The sequence below is a fragment of the Protopterus annectens genome, chromosome 2.part2 (assembly GCF_019279795.1).
Source record: "Protopterus annectens isolate FY-2018-M chromosome 2.part2, PAN1.0, whole genome shotgun sequence".
Classification (NCBI taxonomy): Eukaryota; Metazoa; Chordata; order Ceratodontiformes; family Protopteridae; genus Protopterus; species Protopterus annectens.
Genome location: NC_056730.1, coordinates 1,153,813,314 through 1,153,832,544, shown reverse-complemented (window position 1 = coordinate 1,153,832,544; position 19,231 = coordinate 1,153,813,314). Strand labels below are relative to the sequence as shown.

The following is a 19,231-nucleotide window of genomic DNA, read 5'->3' as shown; positions in this document are numbered from 1 at the left end:
CTCAGAGTAGGCGATATGCTACGGAGTAAAGCTGGAGATTTTTTGAGGCGGTCAGTGTAGGACATTTGTTTGAAGCCAGTAATCCTCTTTGTAAGGTACTTCTGTGGCCTTTCCAGCTGCTGCAGATGTCTTGTGAGGTACATTCCGAAAGGGGCGTTGTACTCTATAATGGGTCTAATGAGTGTCAAGTAGAGGGGAACAATGACCTCTTTTTTCCTGGATGAGAACCCTTTTATGATGAGGTGTGCCATGTAGAAGGACTTCCTGACTACTGTGGCAATGTGACTATCAAAGGAGAGACTACTGTCCACCTCGGTCCCAAGGTCTCTTATCACGCATTCAGTGTTAAGTAGATTGCTACCTATGTGAAAGTTCATGGGTACTGAGTTTTTACAAAAGGGGATGACACTGCACTTTTTGGCATTGAGCTTGAAGCCATGGCTCTGACACCAGGCATCTGTCTCAGTGAGGCCCTTCTGTAGGATGTCCACATCATTTGGTACTCCACTTGCCACTGCTTTGAGGTCAGATTCAGAGTCTGCATCTTTTACAGTGTGGGTTCTGTCAGTGAGCCAGCTGGCAACCCATCTTGTGACTTAGGGATTTATACCTAGTTTGGTGAGTTTAGCTATAATTCCAGAATTGGGGGTGGTGTTGAAAGCCTTGGCGAGGTCACGATAGGCTGTGTGAACCACCTTACTTTCATCGATGGCTTTGGTGACTGCCTCAAAGAACTCGATCAGGTTCAGGAGGCATGATCTGCCTTTCACAAACCTGAACTGGGTGGGATCCAGACTTTGGAGGTTACCAATGTCTTTGTTTATGAGTTCCATGATGATATGTTCCATGCCCTTGCAGACCAGGCTCATCAGGCTAATAGGTTGATAGTTCCTGGGATCAGTTACCACCTTTTCTCCAAAAGTCACCAGTTTCAGGACGGGTTAAGAGGAACAAAGCTAATGTCTCAAAATCAAGGATGTCCCTGAAAATCAGGGTGAGTTGAAAGGTATGTTGAGAAGAGGTGCATTAATGGAGTTTTGTGATACTGAAGGAGATTACAAATTTGTCTTTAAAAATAACAGCAGGATGAATGCATGAAACATACATAAGGAAACCTTTCTGAATGGAGGAAAATCTATATTTTGACCAAATAGGATATGCAGTTATCCAGTAAGTAAAAATTTGAACAGATAAGCTAGAAAAACTGTCTTAACTACTCAATGTCTAAAGTTGCATACATGCAGATAGATGTTGCATTTCTCAAAATCTGATCATTAAAAACAGATAAACCCACCTATAGTATCAGGTAGGTTTACTCTTACTGAACCTTTATCAGAGTTCTTTATCCAGTATTTGAAACCCTTTTTGGGGTGTGTCCGGGCCCGTATTCAAGATACTACATAGTTTTTTGGGTATTGTTTCGGATATGGAGTTAGAACCTGGGTGGCTTCTTTGTACCTTGGATGTTACTGCTCTATACACCAATATCCCACATTGGGCAGGTTATATTGGCATTACAGAACTGGTTAGAAAAATGTGAACTTTACCAGCCAAGTTTTAACACATTTTTAGTATGTTTAGCGGAACATGTCCTAACTAAAAATGGACTATATTTCCAAGGTGAATGTTTTTGGCAGGTGCAGGCTACAGCCATGGCTGCTTCTCTTGCGCCCATCTACACTAATTTATTCATTGTGTATTTGGAAGAGGACCTTATCTATGACCCCAGCCACAACTTATATGTCGATGAGATTGATATCTGAGACATTATCTGGATGATTGTTGGATGGTGTGGAAGGCTGACTAGACCTATTTGAATGAATTTGTGGAATATTTAAATGATAATAAATGGGGTACTGAGTTCAAGGTAAATTATCATCCATAACAGATCACTTTTCTTGATGTCCTGGTAACAAGGAATGTGGATAATACCTTGGACTACTGCACATTTCCCCAATACAATTCACTTCTTCATGCGATTACCTTCCACCCCCAACATATCATCCAAAATACAATTTCTCTGGATTAGAAGGGTGTACTCTGACACATGAACTTATGAATACTATAGAGATGATCTTGTTCAGAGATTTAGGAGTAGAGGTTATAAATCTGGAAACATCACCATGGCATGCCAGTGGGCATCTAGCCAGGATAGGCAAGGGCTACTTAGGTATAAGGAACGACAATCTGGGGAGACATCTAAGGTTTGTCATGACTTTCAGCAGGAATACCAAGTCACTCATGAATATTGTTAATAGCCATTGGAACATCCTATTAGTGGATGATAGACTGTCGGGAGTTTTTTGGGGAAAGGTGTTCATTTTCTTTTCACAGGGGCCAAACAATGGGTTCATATTTCAGTCATTACAAACATCACCAGAACACCACTGGACAACTGCAAAAACAGACTATAACAACAGCTGTAGCATGTGGATGTACCCCATGTGGACACTGCTCACATTGCCCTAGGGTAGGCAAAATAAACAGTTCACTAGCAGAAATACTGCTTTAGTTTTTGACATCAAATTCCTGGCTAATTGTAGTTTTGATTGTGTTATATATTTGGCCACATGTTCTTGTTCAGCATTTTATGTTGGGCAAATGTACAGACCATTTAGGCTGAGGATCAGTGAACACTTTATTGATATCAACAACAAAAGTCCAATGCCCTATTTAAACACACCTTAAAATAGAATTCAGCTTCCTTTACATTCACAGTTATAGACGAATAATTGGCTGCAGAAGGAACAAGTCTGGGTGGCATTCCATCTTGAATTGCAAGGAGAAGAAGTGGATAATTAGATTGGGAAGTTTCCTCCAGGATTAAATAAACATTTAGGGGACTGGTACATGGTAATCAGGATGGGTATATAACTGTTGCTATAAACAATTAAGTTTATTGGCTGTGTGCACTCACTGAGGAAGGCTGGTATAGCTGAAATCAGTTTGTTTTTTGGAGTTTTTGGGAATGTTTTTCCCCTACCTCTCATGGATTTGTGTTTTTAATTTTTTTACCTTTGAGCTCATGTATTTATATTAAAACTTTTCTTGTTCCACACTTTGTGCTGGCCCTTTCTTTTTCAGAACAAAATCTTACCATAGCCATAGATGTCCTTCTTGTCTATGTTGCAGTATTCATAACTTTTGGGTTATCCTCCGCTTAGCTATCCGAACATCCGTCCAGTACACAAAAGCTTTAGTCACTGAGAAGTACGTGGGATGTCCAATGTTGGCTGTAGGGTGCGTGGGCCATAAAAGTGACATCGGTATACACCTTCCTCAGAAATGAATGCCCCAGTTGGACTCTACTCTCAGAATAGCTGCACAAGTCCTGTGTCATGCAGCAAAGCATGGTAAGACTTTGCACAACTATTCTATGTCCTTCTATTCACATGTTGCAGTATTCATAACCTTTGGGTGAGTGCCAGAGCTCAAAGGGAAGAAGAGGAGAGTGGTTTGGAACTGTTTTCCAAGAATCCATGCAGGATTGCCCTAGCAAAACCTGCTCTAGATCTGGAAATGTGGTCCAGTTTATATTGTATGGTGAAGGTATGGATAGATGTCCAGGTAGCTGCCTCTAGAATGGAAGCAGTGTCCAGCCCTTTGAAGAAGGCTCGAGATGAGGCCATGGTTCTAGTAGAGTGGGCTTTAATTTTTGAGTTTAGATGTTTGCCATGGTAGGTGTAACAAAAGGAGAAGGCCCTGGAAATTCAGGCAGAAATAGTCTGTTTTGTCACCACTCTCCCCAGAGCTCTGGGGTAAAAGAAGACAAACAATTGCTCTGATCTCTTAAGGGGCTTGGTATTGGCAAAGTATAATCTTAGTTGTCTGTGAACATCAAGGGAATGCAGGACTCTCTCACTGTCATTCTGGGGATGTGGAAAAAAGGTGGGAAGGTGAATATATTGGTTTGGGGATACTTCACTGACTATCTTAGGCATATGAATATATTGGTTCGGGGAAACTTCACTGACTATCTTAGGCATAAAGGATGGGCTAGTCCATAGGGCTACTCTATCCTTGTGGTAGACTAGAAAAGGTAGGGTGGCCAAGGGGGCTTGCATCTCAGAGACTCTCCTGGCTGATGTCAGGGCCAACAAAAGCACAGTTTTCCAAGTGCAATTTTTTAGAGAGGCTGTAGCTGCTGGTTCAAAAGCAGCAACAATGAGCTTCTCTAAAGCATAGTTCAGGTCCCATGCGGGTGGAACTGGCCTCCTGGGGGACCTGAAATGCAGTACTCCCTTTAGGAATAACTTCACTGGAAGTCAAGAAGCAAGAGGAGGGTCAAGAGGCAGACAAGCCAAAATATCAGCTATGTGAACCTTAACAAAAGAGTATGGTAGCCATGCTTGCAACAATTCACAGATAGGACACCACTAATGGAACGTCTCCTTAAAATGGGTCTGGCTGACTTCTAAGACACCAATCAAATAGATAACCCTTTCCATTTGGCCAAATAAGACCTCCTAGTATTGGGTTTCCTGGCATCCTGCAGGACATTAAGCACGTCCTCAGTGTAAAGTTGTCTGAAAGGGATCAAAACCCACAGGGCTAGGTTCAGACATTCCAAGTGGGTATGGATTAGGAATACCTTTTCCTGTGTTAAAAGGTCCTATCTGTGAGGTAACTTGTGATGATTGCCCCTAGCTAAATGCTGAACAAGGGGGAACCAATGCTTTCTTGACCAAAAGGGAGTCTCCAACAATATTTTTTGTTTCTCCCACTGAATTTTCAAAAGGAGTTTTTATAAGAGTGGGGAATATATAGAGAAACATCTCCTTCCATGAGATAGAAAAGGCATTCTTTACCCTCACTAGGGGGCTGGGTGCCCTGGTACAAAACTGCAGAAGTTGATGTTCAGAGGGGAGGAAAACAGATCTATTTGTGGTGCACCCCACCTGTGGACTATGTCCAGGAACATATCCCTGTGTAGCATCCATTCATGAGATTGTGTTCTGAGCTGAGGGCATGTATACCACCTGTAAGGTGACTCCATGTTGGGCTGCCAATTCCCAGATCTGGAGTGCAAGTCTGCATAACAAGTAAGATTTTGTAACCCCTGGTTGTTCACATACCAGAGAACTGTAATGTTGTCTGTGAACAGCTTCAGGGGGTCTGCTTCAGAATGTGCTGGAAGGCTCTCAGTGTAAAGATGATGGCCCTCATCTCTCTAATGTTGATGTGCTCCTCTTGAAGGGGCCTTTCCATTTGCCTTGCACCTTCAAGCTGCCCATAGCAGCTCCCCAACTGAGGTCTAAGGCATCTGTGTACATCTCCTGTACTAGGGTGAGGGGTTGTAAGGGAAGACCTGGATTAAGAGACACTTGATCCATCTACCAAAGGATCACTTTCCTTAGGCATGGCAGGAAGGGAATGGTGTGATCGAAGGGGTGGGAGTTCTGGGTCCATGTGGACTTCAGGTACCACTAAAGTTTTCTCATGGGAAGTCTTGACAGTGGCAACATGGGGATAGCATAGGCCATATATCCTAAGAGTCTGAGATATTGTCTTGCTGTCATTGCAGTGGCATGGAGGACAGACAGCAGGTATTCTTTCAGGCTTTCCACCTTTTGGGGTGGAAGGAATGCCCTCATAACTTCTGTCCCGATATTGCACACCAGGAAAAGTTGGTCCTGGGAGGGGTTTAGTTTGGAATTGAGAAAACTGATGTTGAAACCCAGGGACTGCAGAACAGAAATTACTTTTTGGAGATGGATGTGTAGGGAAGTGGAGCAACCTGCCTGGATCAGGAGGTCATCCAGGTATGGAAAAATTTAAATCCCTTGGACCCTGCAATAAGCTACCACTGGAGCCAGACACATGGTGAATAACCTTGGAGCAGTAGCTAGCCCAAAGGGTAAAGCAGAGAATTGAAAATGCAAGGAACCCACAGAAAGTGTAAATACTTCCTGTAGTTGGGCCTTACGGGGATATGCAGATATGCATCTTTGATGTCCAAAGTGGCCAGAAATGCCTGAGGCATTAGCAGTGGGAAAAGAGTCTGGAGTGTAAACATGCAAAAAGCGGATACTTGTAGAAAAAGGTTGAGGTGGGAGAGGTCCACAATGGGTCCCCATGGGCCATCTTTCCTTGGGACTAGGAAAAGTCTGGAGTAAAAGCCCTTTCCCTTTCTGAAAGAGGGACAGGTTGGATAGTCCCTTGATGGGGGGGTAGATGACCCTTTGGTGGCTGTGGGATGCTCTTGAGGAGGGAGGAATTATCTAAGTCATGAAGTAACCTTTTTCTATAATTAACCAGACCCACTTGTCTGAGGTAATACTTTGCCAGACAGAAAAACAGTGAGACAGTATTTGGGATAGGGGGGATGGAATCTGGTGGGGGTGGAGGAGAAGGCAGGGAGTCACAAACTCCCTGCCCTGTCCTGAAACTGAGGTTTTTGAACTGGAGTTTGAACAGGCCTGGAAGGTGACTGCTGCTTCCTAGAGTTCTTTTTTGCTCCTAGAATGAGGGGTAGGAGCAGAAAGTTTTCTGATGAACTGTGTTTGGTGGGATAATTCCTATGGAATTTAGAAACTGGAGACACAAACAAATGCTTTAAGTCTTGTAATTCCTTCCCCTTTTGCTGAAGTGTTTTGAAAAGTTCTGCCACTTTCTTCCCAAATAGGGTATAATTGTCCAGGGGTGCATCCAGAAGTTTAGCCCTGATATCAGGTAGGGGTTGAGTCTCTGCCAAAAGCACCTTCTGAGCACTGAGGCAGAAGCTGCAGACCTGGCAGAGGCCTCTCTGCATCTGATCAAATGTCTTTTCACTTGAGAGGACAAGGAGATGAGGTTAGACATTTGAGCTTTAGTTTGCGAGTCTGTGAGATCAGCCAACAGTTTAGAAACCTGAGTCAAAAGGGCCAGAGCATACTTAGACATGTGCATCTGGTAGTTAACAGCCCTAAAAGCCAAAGTGGCAGAAGTGTATACCTTTTTGCCAATGTGTTCCATAGTCTTACTGTCCTTATCAGTGGGAAGGACAGAGGTGGAGGGAAGTAGTCTGCAGAGACTGAAATTGTGCCAGGGTCTGCAACAGGGCATTTAATCAGAAATTGTGGCCCCTTCTGGGACATTATGAAACCTGTAAGGCCTTCTAGGAGCTGGTGTTTAAGATTCAGAGTTTTTAGAGGCTGCATTGAAGACGTCTAAAAAGCCTGGTAAGACTGGAGGAATGGCAGATGCTGAAGGAGTGTCCATTTGTAAGAGTTCATAGTACCTCTTTTGAACCTCAGTCATTTCAGTGGAGTCCCATTTAAAAAACTCTCTCATAAAAGAGATGGTTTCACCAAAGGTGAGGTCCTCTCCTGGGGTGTCTGCCTCAGCACAGTCCTTCTCTGGGGATGCATACCAACGAGGGAAAGGAATTTGAAAGACATAGGAAAGAGGGTCCTTGAAAGAGGAATCTGAAGAGTCTTCAGCTCCAAGAGGAAGAGGATCTTCAGTCTGAAGCCTAGAACTGACATCTAGAGGGGCAGCCAGAGGGGAAGCAGGCATTGAAGGCCTAAGGTCCATGAATGCATTAAATAAGGTCTGTCAGAAAAGCTTACCAATAAGGCAGGCTTTCAAACAGTAGTGAGACATGTTTTGTCTTTTGTTTTCTTTTTAAGGAAGAGACAGGTCTGAAGGGCGTAGGGCCTAAGGAGGGTCTAGGTTTGGACTGTTCTATAGCAGTGGAAGGGCCGGTCTGGACGTCCATTGTGAGCCAAGGTTTCCCCTCCTCGTAGGCACTCAGCATCTGCAAAACTTCCATGGACATGCTTTCAGCCCTAGGTTCTGTTGCCTCCAGAACGGTACCTGCTATACTTGAAACACCTGGTTCCGTATGTTTCTCCAGGCAAACGTTGGCCACAGGGGGAATATCAGGTGGTGGAGATGCAGCAGTAGGTTTCAGCCTCGAAACTTTGGCCTTCTTTTTTGGTGGCTCAACGGTCTGATCGGATGGCCCATCACCAGAGCCAGTCATTTAAGATGCTGGTTTTCTAAATAAATGTTTAGTGCATGCAGATGGCTGCAAAGAGTCTTAGGAATGAAGGCCTGAAAAATCATGCAGGTTTTATGGTCATGGTTAGGCCCTAGGCAGAAAAGTCAGAGGATGTGGGCATCTTTATGGGGGATCTTACATCTGCACCTACACTTTCCTTTCCTGGATGACATGAACCTGAGCAGGCATGCAGAGACCAAAATAAGGAAGAAAAAAGGCCCCAGTGGGGTACTTATCTTAAATTCAAAGGATCCAACAGCAGAGATGGCAGGATGAGCTGACGTTCAACTGGCATCAGAGAAGTTCTGGGGAAGGTACGTGCAGACGTCACTTTTATGGCCTACGCAACCTACGGCCAATGTCAGATGTCCCACATACTTTACAGTGACTAAAGCTGTAGTACACTGGCCAGATGTTTGGGTAGCTGAGTGGAAGATAACCCAAAGGTTATGAATACTGCAAAATGTGAATAGAAGGACATCATGCAGGACTCAATCTGCCAGTTTGGGTCAGAGGTTCAAGTCGCATGCTGCTAACACTAGATCCTGTAGTAATCTTGAGTTTGATTCCAAGAGCCTCCATTTGGATACTATGTGTCTCTGAGCAAGTCACTTAAACATTGCTCCTGCACCACACCCCCCCATAAAAAGGTGACTGTGTCCAATGGGTTTATCTGGTTAACAAATAGTTTTTGCATCCTAACATACAAGAAAAACACTAATCATGCCAAGATAAAAGCATTATACAGCCACAGAAAATGCATAAGTTGTTAGCTGAGTTACTTTACAAATCAAGTGAAATGCAATTAAAAAAAATACACCAGTTCGTGTTGCAGAGCTGACAGCTTAATGCATATCAGTGGGGAGAAAAAAACAGCACAAAATATTAAATTAATACTCAGTAACAGGTTATCTTATAAGAGATGCAAGCACGACACGCATTCAGGACTTACACAATACTCAGATAACAATGTATCTTAAAAGGGGAATTAACTTTCTATTACAAGAGAAGGATTTCATTTTTAACGTTACAGATGTACTTTCGGGGGCATGGTGGATAGGTCTCAACAAATTATACCACTGTGCACATGCACACATCTGTTAATTTCATTCATACAAACTAACAGCCAAAGGATTTATATTAGTTACTGACAAACTATCAGAAATGAATTGTTACCTGTTTTTAACAATCCAGTACTTATTCAGCGTAGTTTCTGTTTGCCCGCTGTATCCGTAACCAGTAACCAAAACACCATGGTTCAGTTTTGTACTGCTGCATTGAATTTCATTATAAATTCCTGTAGATGAAAAGAACAAACCGCACAGTGTTTATATATTTGGTCTTGATAATTGTGCAAAAACAACCTTTAAAGCAGGAAAGTTGCTACACCAAAAATATTAGTTTGGGAAAGGAATGTGATATAAAGGAACTTGAGAAGGAGGGAGTGTATAAACATTATGAAACTGATGAAGGAACAATAAACATGAACAAATGTGAACAAAACTTAACCAGGCAGCAAATTAATGTGCCAAAAACACAAAAGAAAGAGAAGGTGAAGAATCAGATGAAAAGGCAAGAAATGTGGAAAAGACCTAAATATAGTTACAAGTACAGAAAACTCCTGGGACAACCTTGTGTCAATCAGGATACAAATGGTTAAGGAGAGGTGAATTTAAACTGAAAGGCAAAAGGTTAAGATTGGTGGTCAGGGATAGTGGACTATGTACATGTTAGTTTACAAACTCCACTGAACATGTGGGAGAAACAGACAAATGCAGGTTTTGTAAAACAGAATTGGAAACAGTCACACATCTTATCGCTGGACATGATACACTAATGGCAAAGGGCTTGTATACTGAAACACATAATAATGTGGCAAGACTGTTGCACTGGGTATTGTGCAAACATTACAATACCAAAGCATCTGAGAAGCATTGGAAACATGAGCCACAAAGCATTACAGAGAATGATGACATTTATATCACATGGGATCACCCATTAACAACAGTTCAAAAAATAGATATAAGAAAATCAGGCTTAGTAGTCCATGAAAAGAAGACAAAGTAGCATTGATCATTGAAATAGTTACACCCAGTAATTACAGTGTCCTATGTGCAGAGAGACACAAAGTCATAAAATACCAGGATTTGCAGGCAGAAATGAGGGCAATGCAGAAGAATGACACCCAGACAGTTCCAATAGTAGTAGGAGCAATGGGTTTCATAAAACAATCGTACTTAGATATGCTACCAGTACATGTGACTCTGTATGAATTGCAGGAGTCATTTCTGGCCACTTTGCGGCTGCTGCCAAGACCACTTTTGGCAAACATCATAGACTGAACCAATGTTAATTTCATGAACTTTAATCATACTTTGACTTGGGAATGGGGTTCATTTCTAACACGATATTAGAAACCCAAAAGACTTGGAGAAATGAAGCCCTTGCAGTCTCTATTTTATTGAGACAGCACTCACTGTGACAGTTTGGGTTGCTCATCACCCTGGTACTTTGACTTCCACATCTTTTGCTTAGGCAGATGTCTGCAGTTCTTTCCATACACCTTTCCTTCTTTTCTGTCAACAACACATGATCATAGTTCAGCTGCTTTACCAGTTATTTCAGATTCAAGCTGCAACCCTTCCCATATTTATATTTTCTTAAGATGCTACCATCCTGTAAACCTAAGCTGGTCATATCACAGTAATACTTGTCTCTCTGTTGACTTTAGGTAGCGGTTAGTTTAGCCAGTTTGGCCAGTTTTCTCTTAACAGATGCATTGCTTCATCGCCTATTATTTGTTCATTTTTAAAACATATTTTTATATGTCAAAACTGCTAATTTATAATTTATAGTCTAGGTTAAATAACATTTTCTTATTCATATTTTTGAATTTTTTTGGAAATACTGTACTGTGAAAAACTGAGTCTGTATATTACTGTTATTTTTTAACATTTATTGACATCTTGTGAAAAAGTTGCTTACTGCTACAAACATTTATTAGATATTATACCATCTGCAGGAAGTTCTTTACTGAAGAATTTAAACATTTTGTGAACATACTGCCATCTCAAAAACTATATATACAGATAACTTTGGAGATTGCTTGTTTGGTGGCAGCAAGTGTGTCTGTGTGTGTGTGTGTGTGTGTGTGTGTGTGTGTGTGTGTGTGTGTGTGTGTGTGTGTGTGTGTGTGTGTGTGTGTGTGTGTGTGTGTGTGTGTGTGTGTGTGTGTGCACACGTGCATTTTAAGCATGCACATGCCTATTTATGCATGAATTTGTACCAGTGTTTGGACATGAGAATGAAAAAGGCTAGTATATGTGGTCTCTTCAATGGTAAGAGTTTGTTGCTTGGTTCTAAATAACAGTTAAAATCTTTTGGAATGCAAAGAAGAATTCTGGAAGCCCTCTGGATAAATGAATATAACTCCCTGACTAATTACATTTTATAAAGGCACATTAGGCTGACCTTTGTTGCCTGAGACTATAGTAGGAGATTTAGATCATGGTCTGCTAGATGTTTACTTGGTCAACAGTAGTTTGTTTTTCCATATGCATTATTAAACCATATGCTGGCATGCAATAGCTGACCTGGGCCATCTCTTAAACTACTTGAGAAGTAACTGCAAGTTTGGGGCCATGGTCCACCACAATGGCTACAGGTAATTACAGCTAATCAAAAAGCCTGATTTTTGTAGTTATTGTGTGAACAGTGACTTCCTCACAACACATGGTCAAAAAGCCTGATTTTTGTAGTTATTGTGTGAACAGTGACTTCCTCACAACACATGGGCAGAAAGAGCTTAAAATACATATAGCTGCTACCTCATAGAAAAGGAAAACCATACAAGTCCTTTAACACCAGTAACAGATCTTATCACTGAGGCAGGGACCCATAGCTAGCCCACCACATAAACTAATAAAGCCCAAAACCACTTCCCAATTTCCCAGTGACTAGCTGACCCTCTGTTACAGTGAGGATATAAGTAACACCATCTCCTACCAATTACAGTTTAATAGTTACCCACATGCCCATTTACCAGAAGATAGCCTGTGTGAACTATGTGCACTGGTGTTCTGCATACCTGCAGGATAATGACAGACATTCTCCCACACCCCTTCAACCCAGTACCACCAGTATTTGAAATAACTTTATCCAATTTAGAGTTGCTTCAATGCAGCAGACCACAGCCATTGTCGGGTTCTCCATGAATTACAGCTATACCATATACAGGCACAAGACAGGCTACACCTTGGAAAAGATTTTTAGTGCGTGTCATAAGGTAGCACTCACAAAGGTACAAACTTAAGAATAATTTAATGTAGCCTAATCAGCCCTAACCAACAAGAAGTAGGAAGTGACCTCAGCTTAAGATGTGTATAACATGGAACCTTCTGGTTTTAATGAACACTATATTGAGGCTTACCCTCCAGTGAAGAATAAAAGGAATCATTCATTCTTTATCTTAGTCCCAAAAATCTTCAGAGTATCACCAAGGGAAAAAAAAAGATTACGTCTCTTCTGAAGGAGTATATAGAAAGTTGTTTTCCAAATGGCAATTACAATAATATGCAAACAGACATTAGAAACATGCACACTCACACTCACACACACACACACACACACACACACACACACACACACACACACACACACACACACACACACACACACACACACACACACAAGAATGGAGAACACAAAATGGGATAGATATCAGTATTAGCACCGAATGTTAAGCCTGAATCTCTACCAAGTTATTTTCAAGGCCACAGCCACCATATTCCATTAAATGCCTCACACGTACTTCTTTCATGCACCTGATCCCCTGCTGAGCCATTGCTGTTTCAAGGAATTAGATAATGTAACATCTAAGCATCTTTCTCATGACTGAGTAACGGTAAAACAATGGATAGTTAGGATGAAAGTACCTTTTAACCACCTAAGAGAAAGCAATACTGTAGCTGCGGGTTGTTTAAGGAAAGTATTAAAATGTTCTTCATCTTATAGGCACTAGGGGCAGGGTTTGAGGTAATTGGCTGATCTTGGAATAGCACACAAGGACAGTTAGCCTTAATTCATGGTGTGAGGTTGGCATATAAGTTAAGGTGCCTACCTTACAAGGTGCAGGGATTAATCCTCACATAGGCTAATTTTCTAGGCTTCAACTGGCCCACAATGGGAGTTAGCCTAGTACTAAACCATGAACCTGCTCCCTTTCATTGTTGCATCACCTAAAATGAAAGCTGTACCATTTTTCACAGATTTGCACCTCTCAATCAAAACACTTGCCTGAACTATAGAACTGGAAGGAAAACTGGCTTGCATCCATAGCTACAGAGATTGGTCCTTTTGATGCAACAGCAGTCTTCAGAGCATTTTCATCTCCACTTTTAACATAAGTATAGCCCAGACAGTTGGCAGCGTTGTACTGAGCATCATACTGGCACGGCTGTCCATTCTAAAAAGGTAGAGGATAAAAAGTTAGTGAATAAAACAAGCACAGAAGACCATACCAAAATATGACATTTTATGGATGTTTCACAAAAACAGTCTGATATAATGCTTCTTAAAGTTGCATTTTACTCAACATGTTTGCTTGTAAACCTCAAAACTATTTCAAAGACTATGGATTCAGAGACCTTTTGTGAAGGAATTAATGAAACATTCAACAGTATAACCGAGTAGAACAACATAGTTTCCTACAGACTGAAAGCATATCCACTGCTACCTTTATTCTTTTAGTACTAAAAAAGTAGACAAATTCTGTTTCTACTTAACTGCATTATCTCAAAATAATTATTCAAACCATAATGATATCCTTTTGGTGGGGGAGGATATACCACTCTGGCTATTAACAGAAAGGCACAAATGATACAAAATTAACTTATTGAGACCATGCAATAAAAGAAAAACATTACATTTCACAACTAACACCTTCACATGCCTATCACATTTCAAATCACTTCCTAAAGTAATTTTAAGGCCATATAAAGAAAAATAGACAGACTGCCCAGCTCTTCACATTTCTTCACTTCAAAGGTGCTGTTACTGCAGTCAGCTTTTCAACATGGGTATCAAGTGTGTGACAAAAACATTTAAGTGCAAAAGATGTCCTTAAAGAGCACTAAACAGTTAAAAGTTCTATTAGAGGGCATGATATAAAGTCATAAAAGCAAATTTATTTTACATACGTACCGTACCAGTGTATGGATAAGAGGATTCAGGGTTAATACCGCCATTACTCTTGACATACTGGAAAGCCCTAGCCATTGAACCTCCATTGCAGCCCTTGTTTCCTTGAGGCCAAGAACAGTCGATGAGGTTCTGCTCACTTAGTGACACCAGCATGCCCGTTTTCTTGTAATGTTGCCCCTCCAGAGATCCAGTAGCACTGAATGCCCAGCAAGAACCACACTGGCCCTAGATTCAAATTGGAAATTTCAGTTTACTAAATAGCAATCACATACTTCAAATGTTGCTACTTTTGAAGAATACCATTAAACTAAAACTTTCAGTATACACTTACAAACTCAAAAGCATTCTAGAAGTCTATTTACATAACTCCCATAAAATATGTATGTCATTTCTGTCAAATTATATTTACTTTAGCCAGTGTCTGTGGCAAAAAGGCAATACTCTTACCTTTGATACCAAGTGAGTCAGAAGGCTGTTGGTTCTATTCTCCATACCAAATGCTTCAATTAATATTTTAATAGTGCCATAGTAGTGTATCATAAGTGGGTAATGCACTCATGAGATGTGAAACAAATCTGGGTTCTACATCACAGTAAGTCATAGTGCCATGGTACATGGGTTCATAGGTAGGTACTAGGCTATCGGCCCAAAGGCATTTATAAGCTTAGCCAGAATGTGTTGGCTTTCGCCACCCCCTTAGATTAGTTCCCTGTGCCTCTGTCCAGCAGAGCCATTGAAGTGATCCCTGGGGTAAAATTTCGGTTTCCCATCCACTCATCAAGGTTTCTCTTGAAGAGGGTTAGTGAGGAGCTCTGCCTAATGTAGATTGCAATCTTGTTTCAGAGCATGGGAAGTCTCTGGGACAGGAATCTATCCCTTCAGCATATCCTATTTATTGTTGTGGTGAGGTTTAGATCCCTGGAGCGTGTGGCTCGAGGGGATATGGTTTTCTTTAGGTGGAGCATGTCCATAAATTCTGGGTTGGACATGGCCTTGTATGTCAGGCAGAGATCACCTCTGAGCAACCGAGTTCAGCTGGAGTTTCTTCAGTCGAGCTGCATAGGGCATCTGCTTGAGGCCAGTAATCCTCTTGGTGAGGTACTTCTGTGGTCTTTCCAGTTGTTGCATGTGTCTTGTAAGGTACATCCCAAATGGGGCATTGTACTCTATGATGGGTCTGATGAGTGATGCATAGAGGGGCCCAATTACCTCTTTCGATCTGGATGCAAACCCTTTTGTGATTAGGTGGGCCACGTAGAAGGATTTTCTAACCACTTTGGCAATGTGATTATCAAAGGAGAGGTTACTATCTACTTGGGTCCCCAGATCCCTTATTACGTCTTCCATATTTAGGGGGCTACCACCTATGTGGTAGTTTGTGGGTACTTGTTTTTTTTCCAAAGGGGATGACTATGCACTTTTTGGCATTTAGCTTGAGGTCATGGTTTTGACACCAGGTATCTGTCTCCGTGAGACCCTTCTGGAGGATGTCTGTGTCAGCCGGAGAGTCAATTATAGCCCCTAGTTTGCAGTCATCTGAACTTGGTCAGCCCTAGTCCTCCTGTGCTTGCCTGTACCTCTGAGAAGTATATGCCGAACAGGAGGGGTCCTAGGACTGAACCCTGGGGAATGCCACTTGTAACTGGTTTAGAGTCAGACCTAGCTCCCACAACTCTTACCATGTGGGTTCTGTCTGTGAGCCAGCTGGCAACCCATCTCGTGACGTAGGGGTTTATGTTCATGTTGGTGAGCTTGTCTATAATACCCGAGTGGGGAATGGTGCCAAAGGCCTTTGCGAGGTCTAGATAGGCTGTGTGGACCACCTTTCCCTTGTCTATAGCCTTGGTAACTGTCTCAAAGAAGTCCACCAGGTTTAGAAGGCATGATCTGCCCTTAACAAAGATGAACTGTGTTGGGTCCAGTGTTTGGAGGTTTCCAATGTCTCTGTTAATGTGCTCCATAGCTTTGCAGACCAAGCTAGTCAGGAGAGCTCTCCTCTCACCAATCGCAAAAATCATGGAAAAATGTATTCACAAACAAATACTAAATCACCTTCTCAACAACAACCTACTTTCTAACTGTCAGCATGGTTTCAGACCCTCACACAGTACCACTACTGCTTTACTCTCCTTCACTAACTCCATTAACATTAACCGTAACAAAAACTATCTATCATCCTCGGTCTTCATCGACCTATCCAAAGCTTTTGATATGGTGAATCATAAACTTTTACTACATATCCTAAAACCTCTGGCTCTTGATCTCCTATCTCCTTAGGCATACCTCAAGGTTCTATCCTAGGCCCTTTGCTATTTTCAATCTTTATTAATGACCTTCAATCTGCTATCCCATATACTACCTGTATACAATATGCAGACGACTCAACTATAATCTGTACTGCTAACTCTCAAACAGAACTCCAGTCACTTACTCAAAAAGCTTTTAACGCTCTAGAACAATGGTTCTCTTACTGCTGTCTACTCCTTAACCCCAAGAAAACCAAACTATTACTTTTTTCACCTACTCGTAAATCTACTCCACCTTACTTTACTCTTACATCCACTGACGGAATGCTCATCTCTCCTGACTTGACCACAAAACTATTAGGAATAACTATTGATAATAACCTCAACTTCGACTCTCACATCAATAACACCATAAAATTAGTTAATAAAAAAATAGGATCCCTTTACAGAATTAAACCTTTCCTAACACCTACAGCAAGGTCCACCATTGCTAGATCTCACCTAATCTCCACTCTTCTCTATGTTTCCCCCATTTACACTAATCTTTCCAAAAACAACATGAAGAAACTAGAAACATCCTATCATAACATAGCTCGATTCGCTGTTGGATCTCCTTTTCGAACTCATCACTGCTTGAACCTAGAAGAACTAGGCTGGATTGAACTTCCTAACCAACTTGTACTTCAACAGATCTTAATTGCTTATAAGATTCTATATCAGCCAACCAACACACCAATACTTTCTAGCCTTATTTCTCCATACAACAACCTGAAACAACTACGTTCCTCAAATAAACTTCTGATTAATATTACCAAACCTAACAATAATGCAGGTGACAGTTTATTCTCCAACTCTGTTGGAAAAACATGGAATAAACTACCCTCTGATATCACTTCTTTAACCTCTTTCCAACTTTTCAAATATCAACTAAAAATTTATCTCAATAAACACTGGCTTTGCTCCTGCACTAATCCAGAATAATGCTAACTCTTTTCTCTACCATTACCCTTGTTAACTTAAAAAAAAAAAAAAAAAAAAAAAAAAAGATATTTTATTTTCTATCTTTTTTATATTATCTGTTTCACTTGCTATGATGTCATGTAACCTTTTATGCCAATTTATTTTCTATCTTTTTATATTATCTGTTTCACTTGCTATGTTTCTCATGTAACCATTTATGCCTTTTTGTGAAAGTGTACAACTAATGGAGCTTTTCTCCCCGGGCCTCTACTGAAAACGGACATATATCCAGTTGGACTAGCCCGGTCAACAAATGTAAAATAAAATAAATAAAATAAAATAAAATTATAAGGAGATAGTTCCCGGGGTCCTCTGTGGCTCTATTTTTGTGGAGCAGAATACCCGTTGCTGTGCACCAATCTGTGGGCACGTAACCTGTGGAAAGGCTGAGTTTAAACAGTGAGTTTAGATGAGGGGTAAGTTCATCTTTGAGCTCATGTAGGATGTAGCCTGGGACACCATCCGGTCTGATTGATGCTGTGTTTTTGGCTTTGGAGAGGGCTGTTTTAACCTGAGTGTCTGTGATTTCAGGTGCACTGCATTCATCTGGTATAGCTATGGGCCCTTTTGGGGGTGAGAGGGGGGTGAAGTTTGCACTGAACCTGTCTGCCAGGATGTTGGCTATATTGGTCGGTTCAGTGTAATTTGTGCCATTCTGCACTAACTTCGAGCAGATCTGAGAATTGCCACTTAGATTCTTGGCATAGCTAAAGAATGCCTTTGTATAATTTGAAATTAAGCACCCCTTTTTTTTTGGGTTAAAAGGGTTTTTTTGGGGGGCCAACATGGAGGGGGTTTTTTTTTTCCCCTTTTTTTTACCCCTTTTTTGGCTTTTTTTGGCCCATTTTTTTTTAAACCCTTGGAGGGGGGTGGGTTTTTTATTCCTTTTTTGAGGGGGGAAATTAGGGGGGGGGGGGGGGGGGGGGGGGGGGGGGGGGGGAGGGGGGGGGGGGCGGGGGTGGGGGGGGGGGGGGGGGGGGGGGGGGAAAAAAAAAAAAAAAAAAAAAAAAAAAAAAAAAAAAAAAAAACAAAAAAAAAAAAAAAAAAAAATAACCCCCTTTTTTGTATTTCGGTCCAGGTTTTGTGGCCGAAATATATGGTAGGAGTTGTAGCCTGGTAGTGCTGGGGTGCTCTCTGAAGCCTTAAACCAGGTTCCTGTTACTGCACATATATTGATTTTCTACATACTGAGGAGTGCCTCGAGTGCATGCATTTTGAGGTTTAGACTTCTGACATTGAGTAGCATTACCCTCAGTTTTTTGTTACTTGTGCTAGTTACGGCAGTGGGTTTGTCTTTTGAGCCTCGCCTAAAAAAGGCACTATAGGGGTGGCAAGAGCCTTGGCCAGTATTCAAAAGCCTAAAGGTGACAGGTGCAAGCCGTGTCTAGTGAAGCAGCGTGGCTTGTCGAGCATGTCATCCCAGGCTGACAGAAACTGGATCCCCTTTGAATGACACTAGAAGCTTAGCCAATTCTTGAAATTGTTAATTTTTCCTCTATACCATGGTATTATTCTTGGTGAGAGCAGGATGCTACTCAGGGTCAGGGTCATACCGGCCTGGGCTACATGATCAGAGAGCTCCTCCATGTCTCTTTTCATGTAGTCCAGGGAGGTATGGCTCGAGTCTTTCACACCAACATGGACAATGACAGAGTCATATTTGTACTTGTTCTGGAGTGACCTGATTACTTGTGTTATGTGGTTGATCCTGGCACACGACAAGCAGTTAACAGTAAACTTCTCCTTGTTCAGCCTAGTGAGTGGGACGTGAGTGTGCCTG

The 19,231-nt window shown here is 41.6% G+C and overlaps 1 protein-coding gene across 1 annotated transcript in view; it reads right to left on the bottom strand.

Moving 5' to 3' along the window:
- The window catches only part of LOC122796057 (procathepsin L-like), a 112,516-nt gene that overhangs the window by 71,753 nt on the left and 21,532 nt on the right, over positions 1–19,231 (bottom strand). The window contains exons 3-5 of the mRNA XM_044064521.1: positions 14,186–14,410; positions 13,280–13,448; positions 9,161–9,281 (exon numbers count right to left, since the gene is read on the bottom strand). Coding sequence (XP_043920456.1) covers positions 9,161–9,281; positions 13,280–13,448; positions 14,186–14,410 — 515 coding nt within the window. The remainder of the gene's footprint in view (positions 1–9,160; positions 9,282–13,279; positions 13,449–14,185; positions 14,411–19,231) is intronic.